Source organism: Ranitomeya imitator, chromosome 5 (assembly GCF_032444005.1).
Source record: "Ranitomeya imitator isolate aRanImi1 chromosome 5, aRanImi1.pri, whole genome shotgun sequence".
Classification (NCBI taxonomy): Eukaryota; Metazoa; Chordata; class Amphibia; order Anura; family Dendrobatidae; genus Ranitomeya; species Ranitomeya imitator.
Window position 1 is genome coordinate 130,160,071 of NC_091286.1, and position 13,424 is coordinate 130,173,494.

General features: G+C 47.2%; 1 protein-coding gene across 1 annotated transcript in view; it reads right to left on the reverse strand.

Moving 5' to 3' along the window:
• The window catches only part of PPP1R14C (protein phosphatase 1 regulatory inhibitor subunit 14C), a 111,891-nt gene extending 99,381 nt beyond the window's left edge, over window positions 1-12,510 (reverse strand). The window contains exon 1 of the mRNA XM_069769148.1: window positions 11,853-12,510. Within this exon, the coding sequence (XP_069625249.1) occupies window positions 11,853-12,104 (252 nt within the window). The 5' untranslated portion in view covers window positions 12,105-12,510. The remainder of the gene's footprint in view (window positions 1-11,852) is intronic.
• Between the last annotated feature and the right edge of the window lie 914 nt (window positions 12,511-13,424).

Genomic DNA, 13,424 nt, shown 5'->3' on the forward strand with positions numbered 1-13,424 from the left:
AGGAGAATGGTATTCAGGGTGGGACCACTGCTTGAAGTACCTTTCTACCAAAAGCCAACTGAGGCGATACCACATCTAACTTATAATGTTTAGAAAAGGTACCAAGACTAGACCATGATGCAGCCCTGCAGATTTGATCTGCAGTAGCCCCCCCTTTCTCTGCCCATGACGTGGCCATGGCCCTAGATGAATGGGCTCTAAGGTCAACCGGGGAACTCTCCCCTTTAGCTTTATAGGCTAAATTGATTGTGGACTTAATCCACCGTGCAATAGTCGCTTTAGACGCTTTTTTCCCCTTATTTTGACCCCTGAACTGAACGAACAAGTGGTTATCCTGTCTCCAGGGCCTAGATTAATGAAGGTACTTGAGTACCGTCTCTCTCACGTCTAGATTATGGTAAAATCTTTCTTTTTGGTTTTTAGGGAACTGACAAGATGACGGCAAGACAAACTCCTGATTCATATTAGCATCTGATACGACTTTCGGGAGAAAAGCCGGATCAAGTCTTAGCACTAGTTTATCAAAGATTTGTATCGGTTCTGAACCGATGGGGGGAACCTGCAGGCTCTCCCCAACCTTTTTGCCGACGTGATCGCAACTAGAAACGTGGTTTAAAGGGAGAGTTTGTTAATCTCCATGTCTCCCGTTATGTCCCACAGCTGTTCACATAGAAAATTCAGGACCAGATCAAGATCCCACGGCGGGACCGATCTCCTGATTAAAGGTTTTAGTCTCTGGGCTCCTCTAGGGAACCGATTAATCCAGGGGTGGGTAGATAGAGGGAAGAGGAGGGGGGGGGGGGAGGATGAAAAAAAAAAACAAAAAACAAACACACACTCAGGGCCGCTGTTTGGACCCTCAATGTACTAGGTCTAAGGCCTTTTTGGAATCCTGACTGCAAGAAGTCAAGGGTCCTTGGAATATTTGGATGGTCAGTATCAACTGTCATCTCCCCACAAAATCCTTTCCATATTTTTGTATAGATAGCTGATGTCACTGGTTTTCTGCTGGCTTGTAGGGTAGAGAACGTTGTCTGAAAGGCCCTTTGCTTTTAAAGACCTGCCGTTCAGGATCCAGGCCGCCAAACGAAGAGCTCCTGGATTCTGGAGTAGAACTGGACCCTGCCGAAGAAGATCCTCTCTTTCTGGTAACAGGAGGGGTTCCTCTACTGACAGGCTTCTTAGCAAGGGAAACCCAACTCCGTTTCGGCCAGTGAGGAGCTATGAGAATGACCATGGTCTTGTCCTCGCAAATTTTCCTGAGTGTTCATGGGATCATTGCCAGAGGAGGAAAAGCATACAGAAGAACGTTGTTCCAGGGGTGTGATAAAGCATTGATCGCTGCTGGACTTTCCCAGAGATTCAGGGAGTAAAATGTTTTGACCTTTGCATTTCGTTTGGCTGCAAACAGATCCACATCCGGCTTCCCCCAACGGTGACAAAGATTTTTGAAGACCTCGCTGTTCAGTTCCCACTCTATAGGAGACAATTTTCCTGCTGAGGAAATCAGCGAACTGGTTCTTGGACCCTTCTAAATGCACCGACGAAACTGACAGTACCGACTTTTCCGCCCATCTGAAGATCTGTTCCGCCAGACCTTGCAATGCCATATGTCTTGAGTCCCCTTGATGTCGAAGGAAGGCTACAGTCGTCGAATTGTCCGAAAAGACTTTTATGTGTTTGTTTCTCAGTAGGTTCTGCGCGGCCGTTAGGACTTTCCAAACTGCGTGTAGATCCCTGTAGTTTGATGATTTCTTGCTGTCCTTCCTTTCCCAACGACTTTGGAAATATCTTCCTTGAACATGACCTCCCCAACCTTGTTGACTTGCGTCTGTTGTGACTGAGACACTCGGGGATTGAAGCCATGGTACCCCAACTTGAAGGTTCCTGGGAAGAGTCCACCATCTCAAAGATCTTTTGAGCTGAAGAGAGAGATTCAGCTTCTGATTTAGGGAGTTCAGTTTCCTGTTCCAGCTCGTCAGAACTCCTTGCTGAAGCTGCCGAGAATGAAAGTGGCTCCAGTTTACACAAGGGATGCAGGCTGTCATTAATCCTAAGATTTTCATTGCATCTCTGATAGAATTCTGGCCTTGGGAAAAGTGGAGAACTTTCTATTATGCCCTTTAGCCTGTCTTCTGGTAGGTAGGACATTCTTGTCTCCGAATCTAGCACGACTCCTAGGAACTTTATTCTGGACTTGGGTATCAGATCCGATTTCTTCCAATTTATGATCCACCCTAGACCCTCTAGTGTGGAAATGAGGGATTGACAGTTGATCCTGAGCTGGTTTACGGAGTCTGCTGCTATTAAAAAGTAGTCTATATAAGGAATTACCATTATATCCTGATTTCTCAGATAGGCGACCACCTGTACCATAAGTTTTGTAAAAACTCTGGGAGTTGATGCCAGGCAGAAGGAGAGACAGTGAAATTGAAAATGGTAGATTTTGCCTTCCATATTTACCGCAAACCTTAGCAACTTTTGGTGACTTAGATGAATAGGTACATGGTAATATGCACTCTTTAGATCTAGAGTACACATTACCATACCATTTCCTAACAGAGGGATGGTTGACCGAATTGAGTCCATTATGAATCTTTTGTATGTCACCCATTTGTTTAGGTGTTTTAGATTTATCATTGTTCTCGTCTCTCCAGACGGTTTTATTATTGAGAAGAGATTCAAGTAATGACCTCTACTCTTCCTGAGGGGGTACCGGAACAATTGCCGCCATTCCTAGGAGGTCCTTTATATCTGACCACATGGGGGATGCCGATTTTAGATGGGAGCTGGAAACTAGGAATCTTTCGGGGAGGGAGAGAAACTCTATTTTGTATCCCTGGGACACAACCTGTAAGGCCCAAGGACTTGCCATTACTTCCCGCCATCCTTCTAGGAATTCAGCTAGACTACCCCCCACTCTGATGGCATCATTTTCTCCGGTAGCTAGATCCCGAAACAGAGTAGCTCAATTTGCTTTTAAGCCTGCTTTTCCCCCACCTTTTTGATAACTCCATCTACCCAGTTTCCCTTTACCCCTGTAATCTGATTTCTGAATATAGCGGGGTCTACGAAAGGGCTGGAATTTTTTAGTCTTTTCTTCAGGGAACCCTTTCTTTACATCTGAGGCTTTCTCCAAGATATCATCGAGGACCGGTCTGAAGACCCTGCCCCAGGAAAAGGGTATCGAACGCAGCTTATTCTTGGAATGCATATCTCCCTACTAGTTTTTCAGCCAGATAGCTCTTCGGGCTGCATTAGATAGGGATTGACCCCTAGCTGCGAACGTAACAGATTCTGCGGATGAATCGGTCAAAAAGGTGGTTGCCAATTTTAACAGAAGTAGGGATTTCAGAATAGTTTCCCTAGGAGTCTTGGCTGTTAACTGATCCTGGAGATCTTTTAAACCATAGGTGCATGGGGTGAGCAACAGATGTCGCTGCTATATTTGCTCCAATAATTGCTGATGAACTGTCCCAGGCCCTTTTTAAAAGGCCGTCTGCCTTTCTATCCATGGGCTCTTTTAGGTTGGAAGAGTCCTCAAAAGGAATTGCAGTCCTTTTAGACACTTTAGCTAATGGAATGTCTATTTTAGGAATGTCCACCCATTCTTTAACCTCGTCTGGATCAAACGGCAAGCAGAGTCTGAAGTCCTTAGGGATAATCAGTCTTTTCTCCGCTTCCTCCCATTCCTCCAGAATCATGGATCGGATATGGGAGTTTACCGGAAAAACCTTAGAGGTCAGAGAGCGTAACCCTCCAAACAGCTCATCCTGAACCGAACGAGATGGCTCAGGCTCCTCAATCTGCATAGTATGTCGTATCGCCTCTAATAGTTCTCCCGTGCCTGCAGCGGGAAATAAATATCTTCTCCCTTTCTCCGGAGGCGCTCTACTTTCTTCCTTCTCGTCTAGATATGACACGGAAGGAGATAAGTCTCCCGAGGAACACTCTTCCCTTGGCCTTTTCCTAGATTTTTCTGGAAGCGAAGCCTGAGGGAGTACTAGGCCTGATACGGAGGCTTGAACCTCCTCTCTTATAATGGCCCTCATTTGTCATAAGAGAAGCCTGCTCCTCTCCTATGATCCTGCAGGTGCATGCTTCACACAGGGGTTTCTGCCAGGTATCCATCTTAGCCGGACAGATAGGGCACTTATTTCTGCTGGGCTTCTTTAAGGATTTTTCAGGTAAGGAGGTAGCCTATAAGAAATACATAGCACTTGCTAGTATGGTGGACATAATTATTTAGGTACCATATAATACAGGGCTCCCGCCTCACTCACTGGCGCTATGCTCTCCTGCCCCTCCGATCTGGCTGCGTCCTCCATTTTCTCTTGGAGATCGCCTAATGCTCACAGCACATACCTCTTATTCTGCTTGTCTGGTGCAGCGCTCTCGCGCCATCCGACCACTCCGGAACTTCCTGTAGCTGAAGAGATGCCGCCGCCCCACTCGGCCGCAAACCGGAAGTGACGTGTGGCCGGAAACTGAGCGTGGTGCAGCGTGGTTTGGCCTCCCCCAGCAGCTGCATGGAGATGCCGCCATCAGAGGCAGCCGCAGGGATCGCATGCACCAGGGGGCGCGACGGAAGGGTCGAGAGCCCCCGGCAGGGGGAAGCGACCCTCAAATAAGGAGCAGCGCTACACTGGTAGGCAGAGGGACCCTCGGGTGGGTGTCAGCCAGCGGGTAACTCATGGTGGGAAGGGTGAAGCAAAGCCCCCCTGATCCGCACCTCCTGCACAGAACGGTCAGACCTCTCGTCCGTTCCTATCCATAATGGGACAGGAAAGACACTGAAGGGTGGTAGGGGGAAGGTCCCTTTTAACCTCTCATGTTTCCTGTCCTATGATGGACGTCCTCCAGTGTACTGTCAGGTGGTGACCTGGAAATGTTCTTTTGTGTGATCCAAACACCTCAAACTTGGATTCGTCTGTCCATAACACTTTTTTTACAATCTTCCTCTGTCCAATGTCTGTTCTTTTGCCCTTATTAATCTTTTCCTTTTATTAGCCAGTCTCAGATATGGCTTTTTCTTTGCCACTCTGCCCTGATGGCCAGCATCCCGGAGTCGCTTCTTCACTGTAGACGTTGACACGGGCATTTACGTTTTGCATGTACTAATATTTAATGAAGCTGAAAGTTGAGGACCTGTGAGGCGTCGATTTCTCAAACTACAAACTCTAATCTACTTGTCTTGTTGCTCAGTTGTGAAGTTGGGCCTCCCACTTCTTTTTCTACTCTGGTTAGAGCCTGTTTGTGCTCTTCTCTGAAGTAGTAGTACACACCATTGTAGGAAATCTCCAGTTTCTTGGCAATTTCTCGCATGGAATAGCCTTCATTTCTAAAGAACAAGAAATGACTGTCAAATTTCACATGAAAGTTCTTTTTTTCTGGCCATTTTGAGAGTTTAAGGGGCCACTGTCACCCCCCTCCAGCCGTTATAGACTAAAAGAGCCACCTTGTGCAGCAGTAATGCTGCATTCTAACAAGGTGGCTCTTTTAGTTTTGTGTTCAGGTATTACTAAAATAAAGCGCTTTGAAACTTTGCAAAAATACCCCTCTTTGTCCACGGAGGCGGGTCCTCTATCCCTAGCTTGAACGGTACTGTGCTGTCACTCACATCTTCAGGGGCTTTCAGCGCCGCCCCCTCCACGCTGTTTTCTCTTCAAATCCGGCGCCTGCGCTGTGTAAATCTTTGTGGGGCAGGCGCAGTAAGCTCTGGCGGTCTGATGTCCCAGCCAGGCTTGGAGACTGCGCCTGTGCTGGCAGTGCGGCCACCCACCTCGGTAATCCCTGCCCCGCACTGTGTTATGCATTATGCACAGTGCGGGGCTAGGATTCCTGGGCATGCGCACTGCGTGTGTCAAACTGTCACCCAGGTCCCCCGCCTTACAGCCTCTGTCTATTCAGCTGATTGTCCCGGTGATTGCGATGAGGAGGAGGAGGAGGCACAATCAGCTGAATAGACAGAGGCTGTAAGGCGGGGGACCTGGGTGAGTGTGACACGCAGTGCGCATGCCCAGGAATCCTAGCCCCGCACTGTGCATAATGCATAACAGTGCGGGGCAGGGATTACCGAGGTGGGTGGCCGCACTGCCAGCACAGGCGCAGTCTCCAAGCCTGGCTGGGACGTCAGACCGCCAGAGCTTACTGCGCCTGCCCCACAAAGATTTACACAGCGCAGGCGCCGGATTTGAAGAGAAAACAGCGGAGGGGGCGGCGCCGAAAGCCCCTGAAGATGTGAGTGACAGCAGAGTACCGTTCAAGCTGGGTATTGAAGACCCGCCTCCGTGGACAAAGAGAGGTATTTTTGCAAAGTTTCATTTTAGTAATACCTGAACACAAAACTAAAAGAGCCACCTTGTTAGAATGCAGCATTACTGCTGCACAATGTGGTTCTTTTAGTTTATAACGGCTGGAGGGGGTGACAGTGGCCCTTTAATGGAACCAACAAATGTAATGCTCCAGATTCTCAACTACCTTAAAGGAAGGTCAGGTTTATAGGTTCTCTAATCAGCCAAACTGTTTGGAGCTGTGCTAACCTACTTCCACAAGGGTTTTCAAGGGTATTCTAACCATCCATTAGCCTTCTTACACAGTTAACAAAACACAAAGTACCATAAGAACACTGCAGTGATTGCTTGTTGGAAATGGGACTCTATACACCTATGAAGATATTGCATTACAAACCAGACGTTTGCAGCTAGAACAGTCATTTACCACATTAACAATGTATAGAGCGTACGTCTGAATCATTGAGGGTATGTGCACACGATGTAGAAAACGCTGCGGATCCGCAGCGTTTCCACAGCTGCGAGTCCGCAGCAGTTTCCCATGAGTTTACATTACAATGTAAACCTATGGGAAACGAAAAACGCTGTGCACATGCTGCGGAAAAAAAACGCGCGGAAACGCAGCGGTTTACATTCCGCAGCATGTCACTTCTTTCTGCGGATTCCGCAGTGGTTTTACAGCTGTTCCTATAGAAAACTGCAGTTGTAAAACCGCAGTGAAATCTGCAGCAAAAACGCAGTGTTTTTGCCCTGCAGATTTATCAAATCTGCAGTGGATATCAAATCTGCAGTGGACCATTCTACGTGTGCACATACCCGGCAGCGGTCATTGACCGCTACTGCCAGCAGTTTCTCTTCCTGTTGACAAGTCATGACTACTGGTGTCATGCTGACTGACAGCTGGCTCCACTACCCAATTGGGAGATTTTTTTTATTTTTTTTTGTAACACATGTAACTGATGAAAATCACTCATAAAACTAGGTCTGATTTTCTTGTACATGAAAAAACTGGTGATAAACAGAATCCCAAAATTATATCGACAGTCTGGGTAGAGGCACATAAAAATAATGGGCCCCCAGACAAATTATATCCGCTCCATAAATTGCATGTAGAAAAAGGAGAACAAGGAGCATGCAATAGAATTATATATAAACAATATCTTTATTAGTACAAACATTAAAAATAAATTATCAGTAATGCGTAGTTGTATTGCTATTCCAATAAATAACAGAAGGAAAACTACCACCCCAATTCCCCTCACTAGTAATAAATAGTAACCCAAGAGGGAAAGAGCAAAGCACAGTCCCTGCACAGTGTGTAATGGGTGAGGCAGCCCATGTAAAACCAATGCACTGGGTACCCAAGCAATATATGCCTAGCATAGAAGTAAAGTCATAAATAGTATATGGCATAACAGCGGTTATTAAAGATGGACTTACCACATGAGGGAGGAAGAGGGAGAGGTACAGCCGGAGAGGGACCCCCAACGTGCCCCGTATGGATTCAAGTGATCAGCACTCCTGCCATCTACAAATATGAACACTTAACTCTGGATAAGAACATGCTGTCTATAACTGATATCTGAGGCCTAAATGTTATACAGATTTGTTAAAGAATTATAGACATTACATGGAGGAATTTTAAGTAACCCCATACACAAGTTGCAGGAAGAAAATCTGCATGAAAATGAGAGCAAGGAGCCAATTTGGAAATCTGAACAAGAACGAGTATGCTGCAGATATCAAATTTTGTGTCATCATTTACATTAAAGGGAACCCGTCACACCCCCCCTCCCCTCAGACGTTTGTAACCAAAAAAACCTTCTGGTGCAAGCAGTAATGCTGTAATCTGACAAGGTAGCTCTTTTAGGCTGTGCGCACACGTTCAGGTTTTTTTTCGTGTTTTTTGCAATAAAACCGCTCTAAAAACTCATTAAAAACGCATACATTATGCATCCGATCATTTAGAATGCATTCTACATGTTTTGTGCACATGATGCGTTTTTTTTCCCGCGAAAAAACGCATCGCGGTAAAAAAAAAAAAGCAGCATGTTCATTAATTTTGCGGGTTTTCTGCGTTTTTCCTGCTATTCTATGCATTTGGTTAAAAAAAAAAACGCACAAAAAACGTGTCAAAAACGCATGAAAAGAAACACGAAAAAAAAAAACGCATGCGGATTTCTGGCACAAATGTCTTGTTTTTGTCCGGTGCGCACCGGACAAGCAGTGGATACTGCGTCCATCCCACGTCGTTCACATCTTCTGACCTGGTGTCACTACGACATTCCTGGCCTATATTTTTGGGTATTCTCCCATATATGACCCTGAGGCTTTAAATAATAGTAAGAGGTACATTGATGAAGGTCAAAAAATTGACCGAAACGTCTACTATTGTATGTACTGTTACCTCATTAAATTTCACCGCATTTACGTCCTGTGTGTGTCAAGTTTTTCTTTTCTTATGTGACAAGTAAACGCCATGAGTCCGAGTAATCATTTGACTTTGTCTTATGATCGTCACTGACTTTCAGCAAATCCATTAAAACTGTGCAAGTAGTTCATGAACGTTGTACAAGATACAAATTACTCATTTATTTAACTGGATTAGCAACTTTAGTGCAAAAAAAAAAAAGGAATAAAATTTCCACCGATGTTTCCAGTGTACATAAAACCACCCCAAGAACTGGGATGTGGACAGAGGGCATTGCCACCAAATTTTGTGACTTTCAAGTGATGAATCAGGCAAACACTAAAATTAATTTGCAAAAGCAAATAAAAAAAAAAAAAAAAATTAAAAAAGTAAATGGAATGGGGAATATGACGCAAACAGAAAAAGGTGCAAAGGACTAAGGCTATGTGCACACGTTGCGGATTAGGCATTTCTGGTGCGGATTCTGCCTCTACTGGCAGAAAACGCACCTGCGGATTTGTCGCGTTTTTTGTGCGGTTCTGCAGCGTTTTTGCTGCAGTTTTCTTGCGGATTTGCTGCGTTTTTTACCCCTGCGGTTTTCTATAATGGAATGGGTACAAAAACGCTGCAGATTCACAAAAGAGAAGTAACATGCTACTTCTTTTAAACCGCAGCGTTTCCGCAGCGTATTTTCCGCAAAGTGTGCACAGGATTTTTTTCTCATTGATTTACATTGTACTGTAGATCAATTGCGGATCTGCAGCATTTCTGCACTGCAAAAACCGCTTCGGATCCGCAGAGAATCTGCAAGGTATGCACATACTCCAAGAACAGAGGCAAATTGAATAATGAATCGGGCTGGCAGTACATACTTTGGGGGTTTCAGAATATGTTCTATGCAGGGTTTTTTGTATTGGTCTAACAAACCCAATGTGCTTGGTGTGCACACAATATTTTGTACGGTATTCTCCTGCCCGGTCTTTATTCCTCACTCAGACATCTGTTTGTTCATGCATGATGAAAAATAAATAAATAAAAACAGTTCTATAGACTAATCTGTGAAAATCATGGGTAGAATGTGGAAAAACAGACTTCTGAATGAGGCCTTGAGGTTGTTAATGCATTTTATTAAGGCTGCATCCTTTAGATCAGAGGTCCCCAACCTTTTTTGCACCAGGGACCGGCTTTAAGCAAGACCAGTTTTCCATGGCCCGGTGGGGTGGGGGTGGGGCTCTGGTCATATGAGGGTGGGGTTATGGAGGGGTGGAGCTTAGTGCATACTTATGTAATTATGACATTTATAATGAGAATGTGATTCACACACTCACACACACACACATTCTCACACACACACACACATTCTCACACACACATTCTCACACCCCTCTCACCTCTCCTCGCACTCTACCACAGCATCTCATTGCCTTCCTCTGACACAGCCGGCCGCTGAATGATGACGTCATCCAGCGGCGCGTCTGTGTGAGAGGAAACAGGAAGACAGATTGCTGGGCAGCGGAGCTGCGGGGATTTCTCCCTGCCCGTCGCAGCCACCCTGCAGGGGCTCCCCTCCACCTCTGCACACGTTGTGAGCCGGCGCTCTGCAGCTTCTCTGTGCCGGCTGTCAGCTTGCAGCCGCCGGGGGAGACACTGCGGACCGCCGAATGAGGCGGCCCGACTGCGCCCCTCCCTGCCGGCTGCCCCCCCCCCTAGATACGCCACTGGGCGTGTCAGTGAGGAGAACCTGCCGCCCCACCCCATCAGGAACACACCATGCTGCGCAGGAAAGCTGCGTCACTAAGACCCGCCTGACGCCCCGCCCCGTCCTGCATAATGTTCTCTGCCGGGAGCTGCGAGCTGTCACAGAGCGTGCTCTGACCAGGCGCAGGGCCGCGAAGCTAGCTGTCAGCGGCGCCGCGGACCGGCTGAAAAACCTCAATGGCCCGGTCCTGGTCCGCGGACCGGCGGTTGGGGACCTCTGCTTTAGATTATTGCACATTAGTCACACTGAAGGAAAGCATTATGGAGCTTGCCTGCACCAAATACCGTAGATATTATACAGTCCAACAGTGGAAATACAAAATTACCTAGAGAACCCCCACTATTAGCTCGTAGTGGTAGGGGAAATCGGCTAGGGGAACCTCATCGCCCCTGTAGATTAGTGAAGTATTACAGGCCCTCACTGAAATTTAAGGGTCAAGGACTTGATGTGAAGTGCTTCAGCGCGGTTCACCACTTCAACAGAAAAGGGGATCCATGAATTTCAGATGCTTTTGGGGACCAACAGATCTAGGTGGTGAAGGATTTAAAAACCATTTAAAAGGTCTAAACAGATTTACATCCGATCTGTATTCTCCAGAAATGGAAAAAAAAAACCCACCATGGATTCTGTGAGGCTGTAAAACCTTTCCTAAGAGACCACTGGTGATGAAGAACTTCAGTGGACAAGAAATTCAGACACCAGTGAAGAGAAAGGGCAATCAGTGTACCCGGCTCCTGGTATCTGTCCAGGAATAAGGGGGCCTACAAGCCATATTACCATGCCCGCTACATGTACTTGGCTCCTCATTGTCACTTCTTAATCAGTTTGGGAAATATTATACATTTAATAATAACAGTGTTACAGATGTGTCACATTACAGGAGTAAACCCTTCTGATCTGATGGAGGCTCAGAGAGCCAGACACAATAGCCGGATCCAGACAGTACATGTAATGGCATTAAGTGAAGGTGACCCAGGCACTGGGCATTCCTGGACCAGCCAAGGGCACTGCCCCATATACCGCACATACCCACACCAAGATAGAGTATATATATATATATATATATATATATATATATATATATATATATATATATATACATATACACACATATCGGATAAAGCAGTGAATCGTCTGCAAAGCTATACGCACTTAAGAGGGGCACTCCATAGTAGCCCCCATGTATCACCTGGCAGAGAGCTGCTGCTATCAGGCACCTCTGTATCCAGGTGTAGGTCTATAGGGACTGAGGCTGGCATGGGGCACACATCCTGCTGACCTCGCCTCCCTGCCCCCCACAACCAGTGCTGGCTGATACCAGGGAACCATAGCCTGCATTATAAGCAGTGACGTCACGAGCCGCTGTATATAGAATGTGAGGAGACAGTACCTCGCAGCCATAGAGCTCGCTGAGCTGCTCCACTATCCACTCCTCCAGCACCAGCCGCTTCCTCAGCTCCTTCCTGTCGTATTTCACAGTCACTTTGCCCTGCTGCTGCCTCCTTTGCTGCTGCTGCTTGTGCTGCTGAGCCGACATCTGCGGGGAGTCTTCCCGGGCTCCGGGTGCAGCCAGCGGGGTCTGAAAGAACACCCTGCCCGTGGCTGCAGCAGGGCTGGGCTCCGTGCCGCTCACTGCCGACATCTCCCTGAGTAGAGCCGGGCGCGCTAGATGCGAGGACCGCGCAGTGATCCCGAGACCCCGCAGGACGTGTGCGCTCTCCGGTGTGTGCTGAGCCCGCAGCGCCCTACTTCTTCATCACCACAGTCCGCGTATTATTCCGCCCGCTCTATATAAGCAGCAGCGGAGGCTTCACGTCCCCGATATGCCTGCTGTCATCTGCCGTCTGCTCACCTCGCACCTGCGCTCCCTCCTCCCGCACACTGCCCGCTTCTGGTTCGCTGCTCCTTCAGGGGGAGGGTCTCACTTTCCAAAAAATAGCAACAGGGGAGGAGACCCTGATCCGCCCGCCGCGCTCCTGTCAGGCGGTGAATGAAGGTGCGGAGTGACGGTGACGGGCGCTTCCCCATAGCCTTCACACTGTGCCACTATGATGGGAATGGCCGAGTCAGGATTATTGTTGCGACTGTCATATTATGGGTGTTTTATTTTTTGTCTGTATCTTTAGGCTACGTTCACATTTGCGTTGCTGGGCGCAGCGTCGTCGACGCATACTGGCGCATGCGTCGTGCGCCCCTATCTTTAACATGGGGGGCATGGACATGCGCCGGTATGCGTTGTACTGCGTTTTACGACGCATTGCGTCATATAGACGCACAAGACAGGGCGCAGAGGACGCCACTTGTAGCGTTTTCCCTGCGCCGAAATTCTTGATCTGTAGGGTCTTATGACAACGCATGCGTCACAAAACGCTGCATTGTGTATTTGCGTTGTTGTTGGTTCGTTGCGTCGCCGACGCTGCGCCCAACAACGCAAATGTGAACGTAGCCTTTACTCATCTTTCCATTTGCGTCTTTTCTAAAGTCACTTTTCATGTGTTTCCCTTTTATGTTTGTCCAGGCCTGAGGGTTTCTAGATGTTTTCGTCACCCTTTTTGTGACTTTTAAAAAAGTTGGAAACTTTGTCACAAATATTCTTCAGTCGATCTGAAAAAGTGAAAGTCGCAAAAATAGTAACATCAAAATTAAGGCTCTGATTCATCACTTGCAGTTTTTCGAGTCATTTTCGTTTTGTGACATTTCGTTTGCCAAATTCATCGAAAGGGAGCACACTGTTCAAGGACAAAAATGTTCTTTAGTTTTGTCTAAAATTTTCATGCAACGTTTTCGTGCAATCAGTTGCAGAAATGTCACAAAATTTTGGGGCCAAACACTAAGGCCAGGGTCACACTTGCGAGTGCAATGCGAGAAACGCACATCAATACCCGGCACTGACGCCGGCACTCGGGTCATGTATTTCTATGCAGCTGAACGCTCCACTCCCGTGTGCCAGCGGCAGTGGCGG